General features: G+C 42.3%; 1 protein-coding gene across 1 annotated transcript in view; it reads left to right on the top strand.

Annotated features, from left to right (window-relative positions):
* erap1b (endoplasmic reticulum aminopeptidase 1b) overlaps positions 1–18,534 on the top strand; it is a 60,775-nt gene that overhangs the window by 25,542 nt on the left and 16,699 nt on the right. The window contains exons 10-15 of the mRNA XM_063068587.1: positions 799–882; positions 3,801–3,970; positions 7,253–7,332; positions 11,553–11,736; positions 15,438–15,594; positions 17,524–17,708. Of these exons, the coding sequence (XP_062924657.1) occupies positions 799–882; positions 3,801–3,970; positions 7,253–7,332; positions 11,553–11,736; positions 15,438–15,594; positions 17,524–17,708 (860 nt within the window). The remainder of the gene's footprint in view (positions 1–798; positions 883–3,800; positions 3,971–7,252; positions 7,333–11,552; positions 11,737–15,437; positions 15,595–17,523; positions 17,709–18,534) is intronic.

The following is an 18,534-nucleotide window of genomic DNA, read 5'->3' as shown; positions in this document are numbered from 1 at the left end:
CAGAGCTTAGGGCTGACGTGGTTGATGGCAGAGACACCAACAGTGCGGGCAGAGTCGGAGGAACTTACGCAAAGGGTCCGAATTCTTATTGTATCGTAGGGTGTTGCAAAGCTGGTGACGGGTGGCATTATAAAGGAAGGCGAGAATTTTAAAATTAATATGTGGGTAGACTGGGTCCCTTGTAAGTTACTGGGCAGAGGGATACGGGTAAGTGGGATTTGCTGCAATTAGGATAGAAGCAGAAAATGTTTACAGCTTTTCAAACATTGAAATATGAGACATAACTTAAGTGTAAAAGCAGGAATCAGCTATTTGTCTCCTGGTGTTCCTGTATCATTCAGTAAGATTCATTTGGCTCCTCATGTCCCTGCACCGTGATCTTGGCTAATATTTTATCTCACTGTTACTTTCCTGCATGAATCCCACATCTTTTGATATCTTTTAGTGCCTGAAGTCTATTGATCAGGGCAATTGTCTAAAGATCAAGGTCATTTGCAGTACAGTTCATCTACATTAGATGAATTGTAGATGAACTGTACTGCAGATGATCTTGATCTTTAGACAATTGCCCTGATCAATAGACTAATGTAGCTAACGTAAGGCGTGGCTAATGTAGATGAACTGAACACACTGATGAGGGAGAGGGAGAAGTGGAGAGTCTGTCATCGTGCCTGACGCAGGCCCCCCAGGCCTGAGTCGACGTAGTAGTAGTAGTAGTAGTACTTTTCTAATCAATTAAGTGATTCCAGGTTTTTTGAGCAAACCATTAAAATCAATTACAAACGTTCTTTTTTCTAGATTTGTCATTCGGAGGATGCACACGGAAATAGACTAAATGTGCCACAATACTGCAAAGGAAATTCAGATCTCCCTCCTGGTTCAGTAAGACACGATGTTGATAAGTGTTCCTATTTGCATGAAGGTTTCCATTCAGATAGAATTCAAAATTATAGTTTTGGAATATAGTTGGTTGTCAAAAATCAGAATATTTTATCTGACAAAGTACATTTGAATTTAAGCATTTAGAAGTTATATTCACCGTATTTTATGACAGTATTTAATTTTGGTTTGATATCCTTTAACCTTGGGTCTCTTAGAAAAAATTGTCTTTAGTTTCTCTGAAGTGAAAGATGCCTCCTGTACTTTTGCTTATACGTGATTACTATTGGTCTGGAACTTGGTAGAAAATGCCAGTGGCTTTGGTGCCAAGCTGCTGGTATTTACACCTTCCCATAGATGTAAGCCAGCACAGATCCCCTGGAAGGGCGTGTCAAGCTCCCCTGCAGGTATCTCACTGTGTTGAGATGTTGGACTCATTTTGTGGTTTAAGAGCAGTTAATGGACTTGCCACAATTTGCCCACTGATCCTGGGCAAATTTACCTGTTGTAGAATCGCTCAGCCCCTTCACCTGAATGGAGAGCAACAGATGTGAAGAAGATATTTTACAAAGTTTTACGCTAATTGAGATTGTTTGTTTAACAGTGGTTTAAATTATTCCTCTTTCATAAGATATTAATAGCAATTTTCTAATTGTTCTGTGGAGTTCAGTGTTGTTGAATGTCACTGAATGAGAATGGAAGCTTGATAACTTTGGCAGTCTCTCAAGCCAGGAGGTGTAACTCTATCAGGGCAGGCACTTCTCTGCATGGTGTCTTATTGTTCTGTCTGCCCCCATGTCTTATACCCATAGATACCCCGTGGGAACATAGTACAGCACAGCACAGCACAGGGACAAGCCCTTCAGACCTTAATGCCTGGTTGACCAGAATGCTGATCCAGACCAATCCTATCTACTCGCAGTTTTGGTCTTCTTATTCAAGGAAGGAAGGTCTTTCTACAAGTTCATATAAATTTACAACACATCACAGGCCCTTTGGCCCACAATATTGTGCCAATCACTCAAGAAATTGCCTAGAATTACCCTACCGCATAGCCCTCTATTGCAATTCCATGTACCTATCCAAAAGTCTCTTAAAAGACCCTGTTATATCTGCCTCCACCACCTTCATTGGCAGTACATTCCATGCACCCACCCACCACTCTCTGTGTGAAAAACTTACCTCTGACATCCCCTCTGTACCTACTTCCAAGCACCTTAAAACTATGCCCCCTTGTGTTAGCCATTCAGACCTGGGAAAAAGCCTCTGACCATCCACAAGATCAATGCCTCTCATCATCTTATACACCTCTATCAGGTCACCTCTCATCCTCCGTCGCTCCAAGTGAAAAGGCCAAATTCACTCAACCTAGTCTCATACGGCATGCTCTCCAATGCAGGCAACATACTTGTAGATCTCCTTTGCACTCTTTCTATAGTATCTACATCCTTCCTGTAGTGAGGTGACCAGAACTAAACACAGTACTCCAAGTGGGGTCTGACCAAGGTTTTGTATAGCTGTAACATTACCTCTTGGCTCTCGAGCTCAATCCTACAGTTGATGAAAGCCAACACACCATACTCCATCTTAACAACACTGTCAACCTGCGCAGCAGCTTTGAGTGCCCTAAGGACGTGGACCCCAAGACCCTCTGATCCTCCGTTAGAGCCTTACCATTAATACTATATTCTGTCTTCAAATTTGACTTACCAAAATGAACCACTTCACACTTAGCTAGGTGGAACTCTGTCTGCCACTTCTCAGCCCAGTTCTACGTCCTACTGATGTCCCGCTGTAATCTCTGACACCCCTCAGGACTATCCACAACACCCCCAACTTTTGTGTTATCAAAATCAAAGTTCAGAGCAAATTGATTATTAAATTACATACATGTCACCATAAACAGCCTTGAGATTCAATTTGTTGCAGACATTTACAGGGTAATAAAGAAATAAAGTAGAATTTATGTTTTTAGTCTCCTTATCTAAGAAAAAAATATACCTGCCACAGACAGTGTACAGCGAAGATTCATAACTCATTGCAAGAATGGCGGGCGGCTTGTTGTGTGAAGAGAGATTGTGCAGAATAGGCAGCATCCCCTAGTATTTAGAAGAATAATAGATCTCACTGCAAAATTCTGACAGGGTTCAGTCTGACAAATACTGCATATGCTGATAATCCCAATATCTCCTCAGAGGTTAGCTTTGCCATTTGAGAATTTACTCCCAGGAACAGAAAAAGGCTGCAAAACTGGTGGAAACAGCCCAGTCCATCATAGGCAAAGTTTCTTCCACCACTGCGTACACCTAAATGGAGCACTGCCACAAGAAAGCAGATCCATCAACAAGAACCTCCATCCGCCCCCCCATGCTCTTTTCTCACTTCTACCATTGGGCAGGAGGTACAGGAGCCTTTGGTCCCTCTCCACCAGGTTCAGGAACAGTTATCATCCCTTGACTATCAGGTTCCTGAAAGCAGCATGGATAGTTTCATTTACCACAACTCTGAACTGATTCTACAACCTACAGAATCACTTACAAGGACTATTTACAACTCATATTCGCAGTATTATTTTTATTTGGAGTTTGTCATCTTTTGCATATTGGTTGTTTGTCAGTCCTTATGTACAGGTTTTCATAAATTCAATTGCAATTTCTTGAAAATGCCTGCAAAAAATGAATCCCAAGGTATATGGTGATGAAGACTTTGATAATAAATTTACTTTGAACTTTATGGTGTAAAGTTGCTTTGTGTGCAGTACACACTACATCCACAGGATGGCAGTATAGATTGCAATTTGTAATGAGACGCATTTCCACAAACTGGAGTAAATTAAAGATAGAAGTGACAGTTTTTGTGAAAAGACAACAGATGAAAAGTAATCTGGTATAATTTATATTTTCATTATTTTTATGTTGTAGCATTGGTTCATGGAAGATGTCCTTGATGTAAAGACTATGATGAATACTTGGACTCTTCAGAAGGGGTTCCCATTAGTAACTGTTACCATGCAAGGAAGACAAGTCTTTTTACAGCAAGAGTACTTTCAGAAAGGTTCTAAGATCCAAGATCCAAACTCGGAAACTGCAAGGTAATTTCTATATTTCTGTCATGTGTGCCTTGTGCAACCAAAAAAGATGAAATGATGCGTGATTAAGCAAGGTTTGCGTGCACAATGTTTTATACGGTGAAGCTAAACGTTGATCGCTGAATGTTGCAATCATAATAAGAAAAACGTACAACATTTCTGCATGATATTGTGGATAACAATGTTAACATTTGATCTGTCTTTGTGCTGGAATCAAATCCATTCAAGTAGCGCGTGCGCGCCTACACACACAAAAACACACACACACACACAAACACACACACACACACACACACACACACACACACACATAAACACAAACACACACACAAACACACACACACACACAAAAACACACACACAGACACACAAACACACACAGACACAAACACACACACACACAAACACACACACACACACAAAAACACACACACACACAAACACACACACACACAAACACACACACACACACACAAACACACACACACACACACACACACACAAAAACACACACACAGACACACAAACACACACACACACACACACAAAAACACACACACACACACACACACACACACACAAACACACACACACACAAACACACACACACACACACACACACACACACACACACACACATCAGGCTCTGGAACCAGCGTGAAAAACTTCAATCACCTCAACACTGAAGACAACCTATGGACTAACTACAACTCATCTTGTACTATTATTTATTTACTCATTCATTATTATTTTTTTCTCAGCCCAAGCTGGTAAAACCTGAGATAGGGGCAAAACCAAGTACACTCATTTCTCAATTGCTAACAACTTTTGGACTCTAGTAGTGGTTTACAGTAATGTGCCTTTCTGAAAATTTACATAAATATTGCTCTGTAGACCTAATTGTTTACTGCTATTGAGTAGTGACTTTGTGACGATACCAGCTGTAGATATTACTACTGGGGCACAGTATACCCTGTTCGTGTTCCACAGTCTGTCAATTTCCTCTTTTAATTCAGCATATTTCTGGTGTTATTAGTATTATTTTTTTTTGTATTTGTACAGCTGGTGTTCTTTTGCACAATGATTTCATGGTCAGTCGTTTTGTTCGTGAGTAGTTGTTGGTTGCATTCCTTCGTTCTACTGTGAATGCCTGCAAGAAAATGAACGTATATGGTGACATATACATAGTTCAATAATAAATTTACTTTGAACTCTTTCTTCTTTCCTATTTTTCTGAATGAAATGTCCTATACTAGCACTTCTGTCTCAGCCTACAGTGGATGTGAAGCCATGACACAAGACTAAATTGGTAACCACACCCAGAAAAGCCGCAAGACTGGATGTGGGAAATATAATTAATCCTGTTCCTAGATTGTGATGATTGAATATCAAATTACACATTGGTAGAAGAATATGGTTTTTCACAGCAATTCTGCCATTTGGTATACTAATTGGTGCCTTCTGTCTACAACGGGCTCAAATTAGTTAAGTTTCTGTATTCCAATTTTCGGAATGTACCTGTGGTATTCACGGAACATTGTGTAATTGTCGTCCAAGGCAAGTTTGAGTCAGCAGCACAAATTGAAAAACAGGTTGTGCAGCTATGATGAAATATGACTTGAAGCGACACACAATCTTCCCAATCCAACAAAGTTACAAGTAATAAAAAGCAAATAATGGCTAATTAACATATATATTTTCAAATCAGTACAGAATTGTGCAGAAGTCTTTGGCACATATATATACTGTATAGTGAGGGTCCCTAAGACTTTTGCTCAGTACTGTATTTTTCAACATGAAGCGGAGAGCGAGTTTGTAAATCTGGCGGGACCAAAGGATGTTGGGAATGGTGAAGGTGGAGTACTGCAGGAGGTCATGTGGGACAGGTGGCAGAGAAGCAGTGCCAGGGCAGGAAGTGGAACGGATGCAGACGCCAGGCAAGGTCGTTTGATTCAAACAATTGGTTTATTGATCATTACAGAATGTCTCTCTGGTGCTTCCCACTCCCTCCCCTCTCCCTTCCCCTTTTCCCAACCATGATTCCCCTCTCCCTGCCCCCTTCCCACTCTCAGTCCACAATAGAGACCCAGATCAGAATTAAATTTTCCGTATTGCTCTGTACTGCCGCCGCAATAAAAACAAATTTCATATGTCAGTGATGATAAACTTGATTCAGGCAAAACGAGGGAGATGCCATGCCAAGTGATTGCACGTGGCTGTGGAATACGTTGCTGCAGCTGAGAGTGTACACAGACATTTGGGTGACTGGTTTTGAGGCGCAGGACATGTTCCCCTTGTTTCATTTGGCACAATTATACTGTCAATCGATGCAAAAGGGAGCTCGGTGTGAAGTATCGAGCATTACCTTTGGTGGTCTTGAGCATACAGTACTGTGAAATAGTCCTTGACATATAAATATATAGCTAGGGTGCCTAAGATTTTTAGACAGTACTGTAATAATTTTATGTACTGCACTCTACTGTTACTGCAACAAAAAAAAACAAATTTCATGACATATGTGAGTGATGATAAACCTGATTCTGATATAGGTCTCTACTGTGGACTGAGAGTGGGAAGGGGGCAGGGAGAGGGGAATCATGGTTGGGAAAAGGGGGAAGGGAGAGAGGAGGGAGCGGGAAGCACCAGAGAGACGTTCTGTAATAATCAATAAACCAATTGTTTGGTATCAAATAAATCTTGCCAGATGTCTCAGGGCTGGGTGTGTCTGTACCTGCATCACTCACTGTCCTGGCACTTCTCCTCTGCGACCTGCTCCACGGCCTTCGCGTGACACGCCACCCTTGCTCCTGCCAGATTTACAATCTCTCTCTCTCCACCCCACCTTGACAAATACTCTCAGCTGCAAAAGTCTCAGGCACTCTAGCCGCCTAAGCAGTAGCGTAGAATTGCATTCATTTTGACTCTGTTGATAATAACCAGTGAAGTAATAAAAAAACCATAGAGATGTTTCAGGCTGAGACCCTTCAATAGGACTTAGTCGAGACATCGACTCTTTATTCCTTTCCGAGTTCCTCCATCATCTGTGTGTGTTTCTAGCATTTGTAGAATCTCTTGTGTTTACGTAATATAAAAGTCAACTTGATCGAATGGGTTACCCTGGTTACTTTGTGTAGCTAAGGCAATTTATTTTGCAATTTCTTCTGATGTCTGTGCGCTTAAAGCCAGCACTGATTGTGGCAATGAAAAGCTGCTCCATTCTCTGCCACCAGCAGTGTTGCTTGATAAAACATTAATCTTCATTGTATTGTGTTCCTTCCTTTGTAGTTACCTGTGGCACATTCCACTAACTTACATTACAAGCCACTCCAAAACCATCCAGAGGCATTTGATGAAGACCAAAAAAGGTAAATAACATTGTTTACAATTTGTAGTTCTGGACTCACTTCTGCTGAGCCAATGCAGTAAAACCCAACCAGCGTGACTCTTCACCCATATGTTTTGTGTTTAACATCAGAGACCTAGAATAAAACTACAGACTATTTCTACTACAAAAGACACTGAGAGCTGGAATATGAACTCTACGTATCAATTTGTCAAGAAGCAAAATTATGTAAATATTTTGAGTATGGTTTGCTAACTAGCGCCACTCTAATAATTGAGTATCTCTTGGGTACAGATACTTCTTAGGAGATTTAGCGGCAATGTTAGTCGTGGTTGTGCGTTCACTCCCTATTTTTGCAAACGCTGGTGAAATACTGAAAGGACGCCTGAGAGGTTAGAAATTGCAATAGGCAAACAGTTGATTTGCATTACTTAATAACCATTAAACAGATATTTGGATCATAGACCGTATGACGTAGGAGCAGTATTAGGCCAATTGGCTAATTGAAGCTGGTCTGTCATTATTTCATGGCTGGTTTATTTTCCCTCTCAACTCTATTCTTCTGTCTTCTCCACATAATCTTTGGTGCTTACATTAATTGAGAACCTATCAACCACCACTTTAAAAGTATCCAATGACTTAGCCTCCACAGCCAGCTATGTCACTGAATTCCACAGATTTGCCACCTTCTGGCTGAAGAAATTCCTCCACATCTCTGTCTGGAGTTCGGTCCTGTTGTAAGGCTGTGCCCTCTGGTCCGACACTCCACCCGCTACTGGAAACGTGCTCTCCATGTCAACTCTATCCAAGCTTTTCACTATTCAGTAGGTTTCTCCTCATTCTTCTGTGCTCCAGTGAGTACAGGCCCAGAGCCATCAAACACTCCTCATACAGTACATGAACCCTTTAACTCCTGGTGTCATTCTCGTGAGCCTCCTCTGGACTGTCTCCAATGCTAACACATGCTGTGGGTATCAAAGCTGCTCTCAGTACTCCAAATGTGTTCTGACCAATGCCTTATAAAGCCTCAGCGTTACGTCCTTGCATTTATTTAGGTGACAGGTTACTATTTCATGTTAAGTTGTTTATCTGTCATATTATGCAGCACAATATTATGCTTTAAAATTAGCATGAGGACAGTGTGTAACTATTGAGCGAACCAAGTTGCATTTCTAGGCCTGATCAGCAGCTCTGTCCAGGAATAACTGGCTGTGTTAGTGGTAAATGTCTCCATATCTTATTGCACTGCAGAACATCCCCAGTTTGGATCAGCAGATGATAATTCCTACCAGGCCTGTACAATGAGCCCTTTACAAAATAATAGTACTTTTAAAGAGTTGATTTAACATGAAGCTGAAATGCTTTAAAAGGTGGTATATAAAATCATGACAGGTATAGATAGGGTAAATGCAAGCAAGCTTTTTCTGCTGAGGTTGGGTGAGATTAGAACAAGAGGACATGGGTTAAGGGTGGAAGGTAAAACTAATTCACTCAGAGGGTGGTGAGAGTATGGAATGAGCTGCTAGCAGAAATGGTGTTGTGGGTTCAATTTCAACACTGAAGAGAAGTTTGGATTATTATATGGAGGGCTATGGTCCAGGTGTGGGTCAATGGGACTAGGCAGAATAATAGTTTGGCATGGACTAGATGGGCTGAAGGGCCTGTTTCTATGCTGTAGTGCTCTATGACTGTGGTACTGGTTAATGTTTATGGTCTAGTATATATAGTTGTTTTGTTAGGATGTGCGAAATAGATTTTTATACGGTACAACCCCTTGAAAAGTCTAGGATTGATGATTTTAACCTCGACAGCCCTTCAGTGCAAGGGAAGAATCAGAGGCTCAATGAATGGATCATCACTCAGAACCTTACTGAAGAAGATTCATCATGAGGTCCACTGTTTGGAAAACTTTCACGTGATGCCAGCAAGTCTCTTGCCGCGATGGTGAATGCCTGAGTGTCTTTACACTTAGCATGTGGACATTAGGGTGAATTCTGCAGTGGATGCAGTGCTGTCCCAGGGCCCAGGCCAGGACCCATCAACGATTTTGTTTTCTCAGCTCTGTTTAGCTATGGCAGAGTGACAGAGATCAAGTTCAATCTTCCGATGTTCAATGCATATCCATTAGTTTCACAGTTATTGACGGCCATATGATGTTGCTTCTGCCAACATCATGGGATATTTCTTAAAAATTAGCAGACGATGTCACAAGGAGGTATTTTCAACCAGGTCAGGTTTGACTGAGCAACACACACAAAATGCTGGAGGAACACAGCAAGTCAGGGAGCATCTACAGAGGGGATAACAGTTGACATTTCAGGCTGAGCCCCTTCATCGGGGCTGGAAAGGAATGGGGAGGGGGAGAGGAAAGCGTACAAGCTGGTAAGTAGTAGGTGAGGTGGAAGATGGGAGGGAAGGGATGAAGTAAGAATCTGTGAGCTGATAGGTGGAAGATGGGAGGGGAGGGGATGAAGTAAGAATCTGTGAGCTGATAGGTGGAAGATGTAAAGGGCTGAAGAAGAAGGAATGCAATAGGAGAGGACGGTGTACCACAGAAGAAAAGAAAGGGGGAGGGGGAATCAGGGAAATGTGATGGGCAGGTGAGGCGAGGCGAAGGAATGAGAGGGTGACCAGAATGAGAATGGATAAAGAGAGAAGGAGGGAGGGGCAAGAATTTGGAGAAATCGATGCTCATGCCGTCAGGTTGGAGGTACCCAGATGGAACATGAGGTCTTGTTCCTCCAACCTGATTTTGGCCTCATCGGAGCAGTAGGGAAGGCTATGGACAGACGTGTCATAATGAGAATCAGAAGTCAAATTGAACGGGTAGCCACTGGTAGATCCTGCCTGTTGCAGTGGACAGAGTAAAGACGCTCAACGAAGCAGTCCCCCAATTGAAATATCCACTGTTATTCTCCTCCATAGATGCTGCTAAGTTCCTGCAGTATTCTGTGTTTGTTGTTCAAAATTTTCAGCTCTGCAGAATCTCTTGGGCTCAAATTTGACTGATCCACATTAGGAAATTAACAGAGCTTTGTAAAGCTTCATTGGACATTATCTATATACCGTCTAGGTAGTCTACAGTCCCTTGGTATGAACATAGAATTCTCCAACTTCCGGTAATTCCCTCCCCCTCCCTTCCCCTATTCCTATGTCACTCTGCCCCCTCCCCCAGCTGCCTATCGCCTCCCTCTTGGTTCCGCCTCCTTCTACTACCCATTGTGTTTTCCCCTATTCCTCCTTCACCTTTCCTGCCTCTCCCCTCCCTGCCTCCCCTCCCCCACCCCTTTATCTTTCCCCTTACTGGTTTTTCACCTGGAACCTACCAGCCTTCTCCTTCCCACCCTCCCCCCACCTTCTTTATAGGGCCTCTGCCCCTTCCCCCTACAGTCCTGACGAAGAGTTCCGGCCTGAAACGTTGACCCATCGTATCCATGGATGCTGCCCAACCTGCTGAGTTCCTCCAGCGTGTTGTGAGTGTTGCTTGAACATTATTTATTGGGTGAAGCCTTTTTTCCTCGGAGCGACCGAGGATGAGAGGTGACCTGATAGAGGTGTATAAGATAATGAGAGGCATTGATCATGTGGATAGTCAGAGGCTTCTCCCCAGGGCTGAAATGGCTAGCACGAGAGGGCACAGTTTTGAGGTGCTTGGAAGTAGGGTCAGAGGAGATGTCAGGGGTAAGTTTTTTAAGCAGAGATTGGTGGGTGGGTGGAATTTGCTGCCAGTGACGGTGGTGGAGGCAGATACGATAGGGTCTTTTAAGAGACAGGTACATGGAGCTCAGAAAAATAGAGGGCTGTGGGTAACCCTAGGTAATTTCTAAGCTAAGGACATGTTTGGCACAGCTTTGTGGGTTTTCTATGTTTCTAAGCCCTAGGTGTGCAACAGGGCTACTAACACAGCTAGTCATTCCTGGAAGAAGCTATTGATCAGGCTGAGATGTGATTTATTTGCTTTAAGAAGGAAATGAGGAGGGCTAAAAGAAAGCATGAGGGTTGCTCTAATAGACAAGGTGAAGAAGAATCCCAAGGGCATGAGATGCGATTTATCTTGCTCATGAAAGAATTGGCAAGTTTGTTGTAAATGCTCTTAATTTTTATTTGTAAAGATAATATTTTATAAAATATGAACAATCAGTCCCAAAGTGGCTTAGGCAGGCCCACAAAATTCAATATTTCATCACAAATGCAATGTCAGATGAGTTCTCATGCAAGTTTTTATTTGCTTTTTCCGTTCAGATGTTATCACTCTTCCGAGGGAAGTGAACTGGATAAAGTTCAATGTGGATATGAATGGTTATTACATTGTGCATTATGAAAATGACGGATGGGATGCATTAATCAAACTACTGAGAAAAAACCACGCGATCCTCAGTAGCAATGACCGAGCAAACCTTATTAACAACGCCTTTCAGCTTGTGAGGTAAAAGAATGCATCTTTTTCAGCTGGTCCCTGTGTTCGGAGAATATTATTTGGCCAGCTCTTGTTGCATCTGAATCAAGGGTTTTGTCACTGTCGTATGGTATAGAAATTGTTGTTTTGCGGCAGCAGAACAATGCAATACGTAAAACAATGAATATAAGTTACAGTAATAAATATTAAAAAATAAACAGTGCAGAAGAGAGCACTATAGTGAGGTGGTGCTCATGGGTTCATGGACCATTCAGAAATCTTCAGGTGGATGGGAAGAAGCTGTTCCTAAAGCATTGAGTGCGTGCCTTCAGGCTCTTGGATCTTCTCGCTGATGGTAACAACGAGACGAGGGCATGTTCTGGGTGGGTGCAGGTCCGTCATGATGTACGCCGCCTTTTCAAGATGTTTCGATGGTGGGGAGGCGAGTGAGTGTGTGCCTTCAGGACCCCGTACTTACTCCCTGGTGGTACCAATGAGACGAGGGCATGTTCTGGGTGGGGGGGAGAGGGTCCGACTTGAAGGATGCTACCTTTTCAAAACAGTGAGCAACCTAGTGGCCGAGTTGACAACAACTCCTGGAATCCCATAGATTACCTCTTACAATTTTTCCTTCTGAAGGAGTCACTTACACCTGTACTTTATGTTTCCCTGCAAAATAACGCTGCCCAAGAGTGGGAATTATTAACTATGAAAAGTGAGATCTGATACTCAAAATACATTCGGGGGAGTACTTAGTGTGAGAGGGAAAAATAATCAAGTGGTTTTAAGCTGAATGTTGAAAGATTTGGTACCCATGATCATGGATCAATGCAAATAACACGGTCAAGCAGAAAGTAATCATTAAGGTTAATGGAATGCAGGTCCTTGTATCTACATATCTGATTGTTTGAATCCCTGGATCAATCACACCTCAGCATTGTCAGATACTCTGGGCACCACCCTGTAGATAAGAGAAAGGAAATGCAATACAGCTTTGTTTGTTGTTCCTCTTTGTGCCTTGTGACACATCGGGAGGCACCTTCTTTAGCAGTCGTCGGTTGTTTACGAGGCCGAGTTGCCCTCACGACGCTCCACTAGGGTTGCCATCTGTCCCTTTCCTCATTCCCTGTCACGCACTGTTGAACTTGAACATCGGGTTGCCAACTGTCCCTTATTAGCTGGGACATCCCGTATATTGGGCTAAATTGGTTTGTCCCGTACGGGACTGCCCTTGTCCCCACTAAGGTAGAGCATTCCTATGAAACCTTTTGTGCCAAAATGGCGTAAAGTGAAGAAGCAATTACCATTAATTTATATGGGAAAAATTTTTCAGTGTTCCCAGACCCAAAAAATAACCTACTAAATCATACCAAAAATAACACTAACATATAGTAAAAGCAGGATTGATATGATAAATACACAGCCTATATAAGGTAGATATAATGTATGTACAGCATAGTTTCACTCAGACAGAATCAGGGAGCCAAAGCCAAAACCAATTTGTAGAAAACAAAATCGGTACACGTATGTGCACGTCACGCATGCGCAAACGGGTGCCCACGCAGGGCTTCATGGTCATGGTAGTCTTTCTCGGGATAAACACAAGTGTCCCGTATTTGACTGCTACTTTTGTCCCTTATTTGGGAGAGAGAAAGTTAGCAACCCTACACTCCACCCAGCTCGAGTGGAGAGCGTGCGGGGAGCCGGAGGGATTCGAATCCGAGACCACTCACCTCAAAGTCCGGTGCTGATGCCACTGCACCACCAGCCGGCTAAAATAGATTTACTAGAGTGACGTTGGAGTGGTAAGGGTGAAAGAGAATTGATTGCAACAACTAAATTTAACAAATTAAATTAAATGGTAGTGTAGTGATTAGCCCAGACGAAAGATTGGGGGTCGTTTCCCACACTGTCTCTGTGCATTCTCCCCATGACCACGTGGGTTTCCTCAGTTTTCCTCCCACATACAGTACCGTGCAAATGTTTTACACACATATTTATTCCTAGGATGCCTAAGATATGCACATAGTACTGTAGTAATTTTATGTATTGCACTGTACAGCTGCCACAAACAAAAAACCAAATTTCATGACAGATGTCAGTGATGATAACCCTGATTCTGATACTTTGTCTTTATTGTGGACTGAGAGTGCGAAGGAGGCAGGGAGAGGGGAATCATGGTTGGGAAAAGGGGAAGGGAGAGGGGAGGGAGTGGGAAGCACCAGGGATAAATACTGTAATGATCAATAAACCAATTGGAATCAGATGACCTTGCCTGGTGTATCAGGGCTGGGTGTGTCTGCACCCACTCCAACCCTTTGCCCCGGCACTCCTTCTCTGCCACCTGCCCCACACCCCTCCTGGGGTGCTCCACCGTCACCATCCCTAACATCCTTTGCTCCCTCCAGATTTACAAACTCACTCTCCGCTCCATGTTGACAAATACAGTACTATGCAAAAGTCTGGCTGTACATACTGTATGTGCCTGAGACTTTTGCACAGTACCATAGGATTAGGGTTTGTAAAGTTTGGGTACGCTTATGTCGCTGTTGAACGTGTGACGACACTTGCGGGTAGCCCCAAGCACAATCCTCACTGATTTGATCTGACATAAACAGCACATTTCACTGTATGTTTCCATGTTCGTGGGCCAACTAAAGTCAGCCTGGAAGGGCAGATAGGGAGACTGTTAGCTGATTGTGAGTTGTGCTGCCATAGATAACAGCCCAACCAATGGGGTTTGAGTTTTTATGCAGACTGTGGTGTGGTCCCCTGCTGAACGATTCCAACCAGAGTATTCCCTGAATAATTCTGTCGTTTCACAGAAGGCAAAAGAAAGCAAATGCTGGAATTTGGAATAAAAACAAAGTAGCAATGGAAAGGATTGCGGTGGGCTGAAGGGGTTATTTTTGAGCGATTTGACTCACTCTAACGAGAAGTGAATGTGCACCCCCAGCCTACTGACTGCATCCAGCTTTCTTTCCTCATTTTGCTTTCTTTTTCTGTCATCTGATTATAAAGTCAAAAGTAATAATAATATCATAATACCATAAGACATAGGAGCACAATTAGGCCATTTGGCCCATCGAGTCTGCTCTGCCATTCCAACATGGCTGATTTATTATCCCTCTCAATCCCATTCTCCTGCCTTCTCCCTGTAACCTTTGACACCCTGACTAATCAGGAACCTGTCAACCTTCACTTGTCTTTTACTCAGGCTTGGCAAGATACTATTTTAATTGGAAAATTTCAATATTTTGTTGGACTCACCAAATTATGAAAGATAGTGTCACTTTCGTCACTGAAATTCAGTAATGTATGTACTCCAATAAACGAAACAAAAGCAGAGATCATTTATATTTTTCATTTTTCTCCACTCCCAACTGTAATGTTCATTGCTAATTGATCATAATGTGGTAAATTGGGTATATTGATATTTTTGCATATTAGATTTATTTTAGTTGAAATATCCATTAATGTTGTTGATGATTTGTCAGCCTAGGTACCCCTCGTTTTATGCAATCTTGAAAATTCCAATGAATAAAAATCTGTAAAGTCCTCGAAATAAACATTACCACAATTATTTCAAAAGGTGCATTCTGTCAAGCCTGATTATGTATTTGAAATTTATTACCTTTTATTATTTCCTGGCACCACATTTCTACCTGTAAATGTTTTGCTTTACTCAATTTTATTATTAGTGTTAACTCTTTAATGTTTGCATTCATTAGTGTCGGGAAGCTGCCACTTGACAAGGCCCTTGACTTGACGCTGTATCTGAGGAATGAAATGAGCACTATGCCAGTCTTCCAAGGCATGAATGAGCTTATACCCATCTATAAGCTTATGGAGAAGAGGGAAATGATGGAAATTGAAACTAAAATGAAGGTAAGATTAAATTATTGTGACGGTGACCCACACCTCCATCGAATTGGAACTTTGAGATAGTAGTTCATATCCCTGCACAATGTTAGAAAGGAATTCAGTGGCCACTTTATTAGGTACAAGAGTACCTAGTATGTTTGTGATCTTCTGCTCCTGCAGCTCACCTACTTCAAGGTTCAATGTGTTTTGCATTCAGAGATGCTCCTCTGCACACCACCCTAACACGTGGTGTTTGACGTACTTTCACCTTACTGTTAGCTTGAACCAGTCTGACCATTCTCCTCTGACCTCTCTCAAGGCATTTTCACCCACAGAATTGCCACTCATCGGATTTTTTTTTTCACTTTTCACACCATTCTCTGTAAAATCTAGAGTGTTAAGAGTAAAAATCTCCAGAGATTAGCAACTTCTGAGGTATTCAAACCACCCTGTTTAGCACCAACAATCATTCCACGGTCAAAGTCACTTAGATCACATTTCTTCCCCCATTCTGCTGTTTAGTCTGAACAACAAATGAACCTCTTGACCTTGTCCGCATGCTTTAAAGTATTAAACCATAAACAAGACACAGGAGTAGAATTAGGCATAGTCTTCTTCCATCCGTCTAGTAGACAATTGCTGCCACATGATTGTCTAATTAGATATTTATATTAGTGAGGTTGTGTATCCATGTACCTATAAAGTGGCCACTGAGTGTATACCATGTTGCGTGTCTGTTAGTAAAAGCCTTTAAAGATGTTTAAACAAGGTTTTCTTAATTTCTAACCCACTGAGGCATAGTCGTTCTATGCTTCAGCAATCCTGGAATATTGGTTATGACATTACCTTTGGCAGTGGAGGAGCTGAAGAGCTTCCCCCAGGCTGACATGATTTCTGTGATCTCTGTCTCAGCCCGCATTTCTCCCTTGTCTGGCCGGATGGCAAACAGCCAAGCTTACTCGCTTCCCGGTCTGTTACACCAGTCAGTCATGATGAAAGACAGCCACTTAGCAAAACTAATAAGACATCCTTGCCATTTTCTCCAGAATATCCAAAGATTTTTCCCCGCTTTCACTTTTCTTTGCATTTTATCTGAGTTGAAATGTATTTCAGTTTAATGTGATGAGCGAATGGTCTTACTATAATGGTCCTCTGCTTACATGCTGAGTAAACACACTGTCAGGCTAAATCCTGGTAGCAACCTCGGTCCAGAGCAGCATACTTAATGTACACAGCAGTGCAAATATAAAACACTGTTAACCTCAGAGTTATAGAGTACTTCAGCATAGAAACAGACCCTTTGGCCCATCGTGTCTTCTGCCTAGTCCCATCCACCTGCACCCAGATCACACCCTTGCAAACTCCCTCTCATTCATGCAGCTCTCCAAACCTCTGTTAGAAGTGAACCCTCCTCTACCATTTTCACTGGCAGCTTGTTTCAAACAGTCTGAGTGAAGAAGTCCCCCCTCAGTTTTCCCTTAAATATTTCACCTTTCACATTAAATCTTTGAGCCCCAGTTCTACTCTCTCCCAACCTGAGGGGGAAAAGCTTACATACATTCACTCTATCTGTATCCCTCATAATTTTGTAAACCTCAATAAGGTCGCCCTTCATTCTCCTACACTCCAGGGAATAAGGCCCTAACCTATTCAACCTTTCCCTATAACTCAGGTCTTCAAGTTCTGGCCACATCCTTGTAAATTTTCTCTGCACTCTTTCAATCTTGTTGATATCTTCCCTGTAGATTGTTGACCAGAACAGCACACAATTCTCCAAATTCAGCCTCACCAGCGTCTTGTACAACTTCAGCGTAACATCCCAACTCCTGGACTCCATACCCTTGAGTTACGAAGGCCAGTGTAACAACTGCTGTCTTAGAGCACCGCAGTACAGAAACCTCCATGTTTAAAGACAATTAACAAAATGTTTTTGTTTCTCTCATTTCATCCAAGGCATACATAGTTGACTTATTTAAGAACCTGATTGACCAGCAATCATGGAGTAATGATGGTACGATTTCAGAACGAATGCTACGCAGCTCACTTCTGGTATTTGCCTGCGTTCGCAAATACCAGCCCTGTGTTGACAAAGCGGAGGAATACTTCAGGAAATGGAAGGACTCCAATGGTACTTTGAGGTCGGTCCCAGATTACAGCTGGTATTAACTACAGTAATGGTCTCTGATATAGGTTGTTGGAGTTGGAGTGGGAATGAATTTTTTGTATTACATGTTAAGCGTGAGATGGAGAAGCCTATGGATGTCAAACTCAAATTCGGAACTCTACTCCCATTGATATAATTGAAGTTATCACTTACACAGCAGAGCCAAGGCATGAAGCACAGTGATTGTCTCTTTGGATTTGTGATCCAGAGGTCTGGAGGAATCATTGGAATGTAAGTTCAGATCCCATTAGGGTAGATTGAGAATTTGCAGTCATTTTTTTAGCAAGAAAAACTCCTACAAAACAAATGTTATGGCCATTTAAAATAACCATGAAGTTTCTGTCTAATAAATGCATTATACTCATAGTCATACTTTATTGATCCCGGGGGGAAATTGGTTTTCGTTACAGTTGCACCATAAATAATAAATAGTAATAAAACCATAAATAATTAAATAGTAATATGAAAATTATGCCAGGAAATAAGTCCAGGACCAGCCTATCGGCTCAGGGTGTCTGACCCTCCAAGGGAGGAGTTGTAAAGTTTGATGGCCTCAGGCAGGAATGACTTCCTATGACGCTCTGTGTTGCATCTCGGTAGAATGAGTCTCTGGCTGAATGTACTCCTGTGCCCACCCAGTACATTATGTAGTGGATGGGAGACATTGACCAAGATGGCATGCAACTTAGACAGCATCCTCTTTTCAGACACCACCGTGAGAGAGTCCAGTTCCATCCTCACAACATCACTGGCCTTACGAATGAGTTTGTTGATTCTGTTGGTGTCTGCTACCCTCAGCC

Source organism: Mobula hypostoma, chromosome 16 (assembly GCF_963921235.1).
Source record: "Mobula hypostoma chromosome 16, sMobHyp1.1, whole genome shotgun sequence".
Lineage (NCBI taxonomy): Eukaryota > Metazoa > Chordata > Chondrichthyes > Myliobatiformes > Myliobatidae > Mobula > Mobula hypostoma.
The sequence above is the reverse complement of the archived record's forward strand: the minus strand, read 5'-3'. Positions and strand labels throughout refer to the sequence as shown.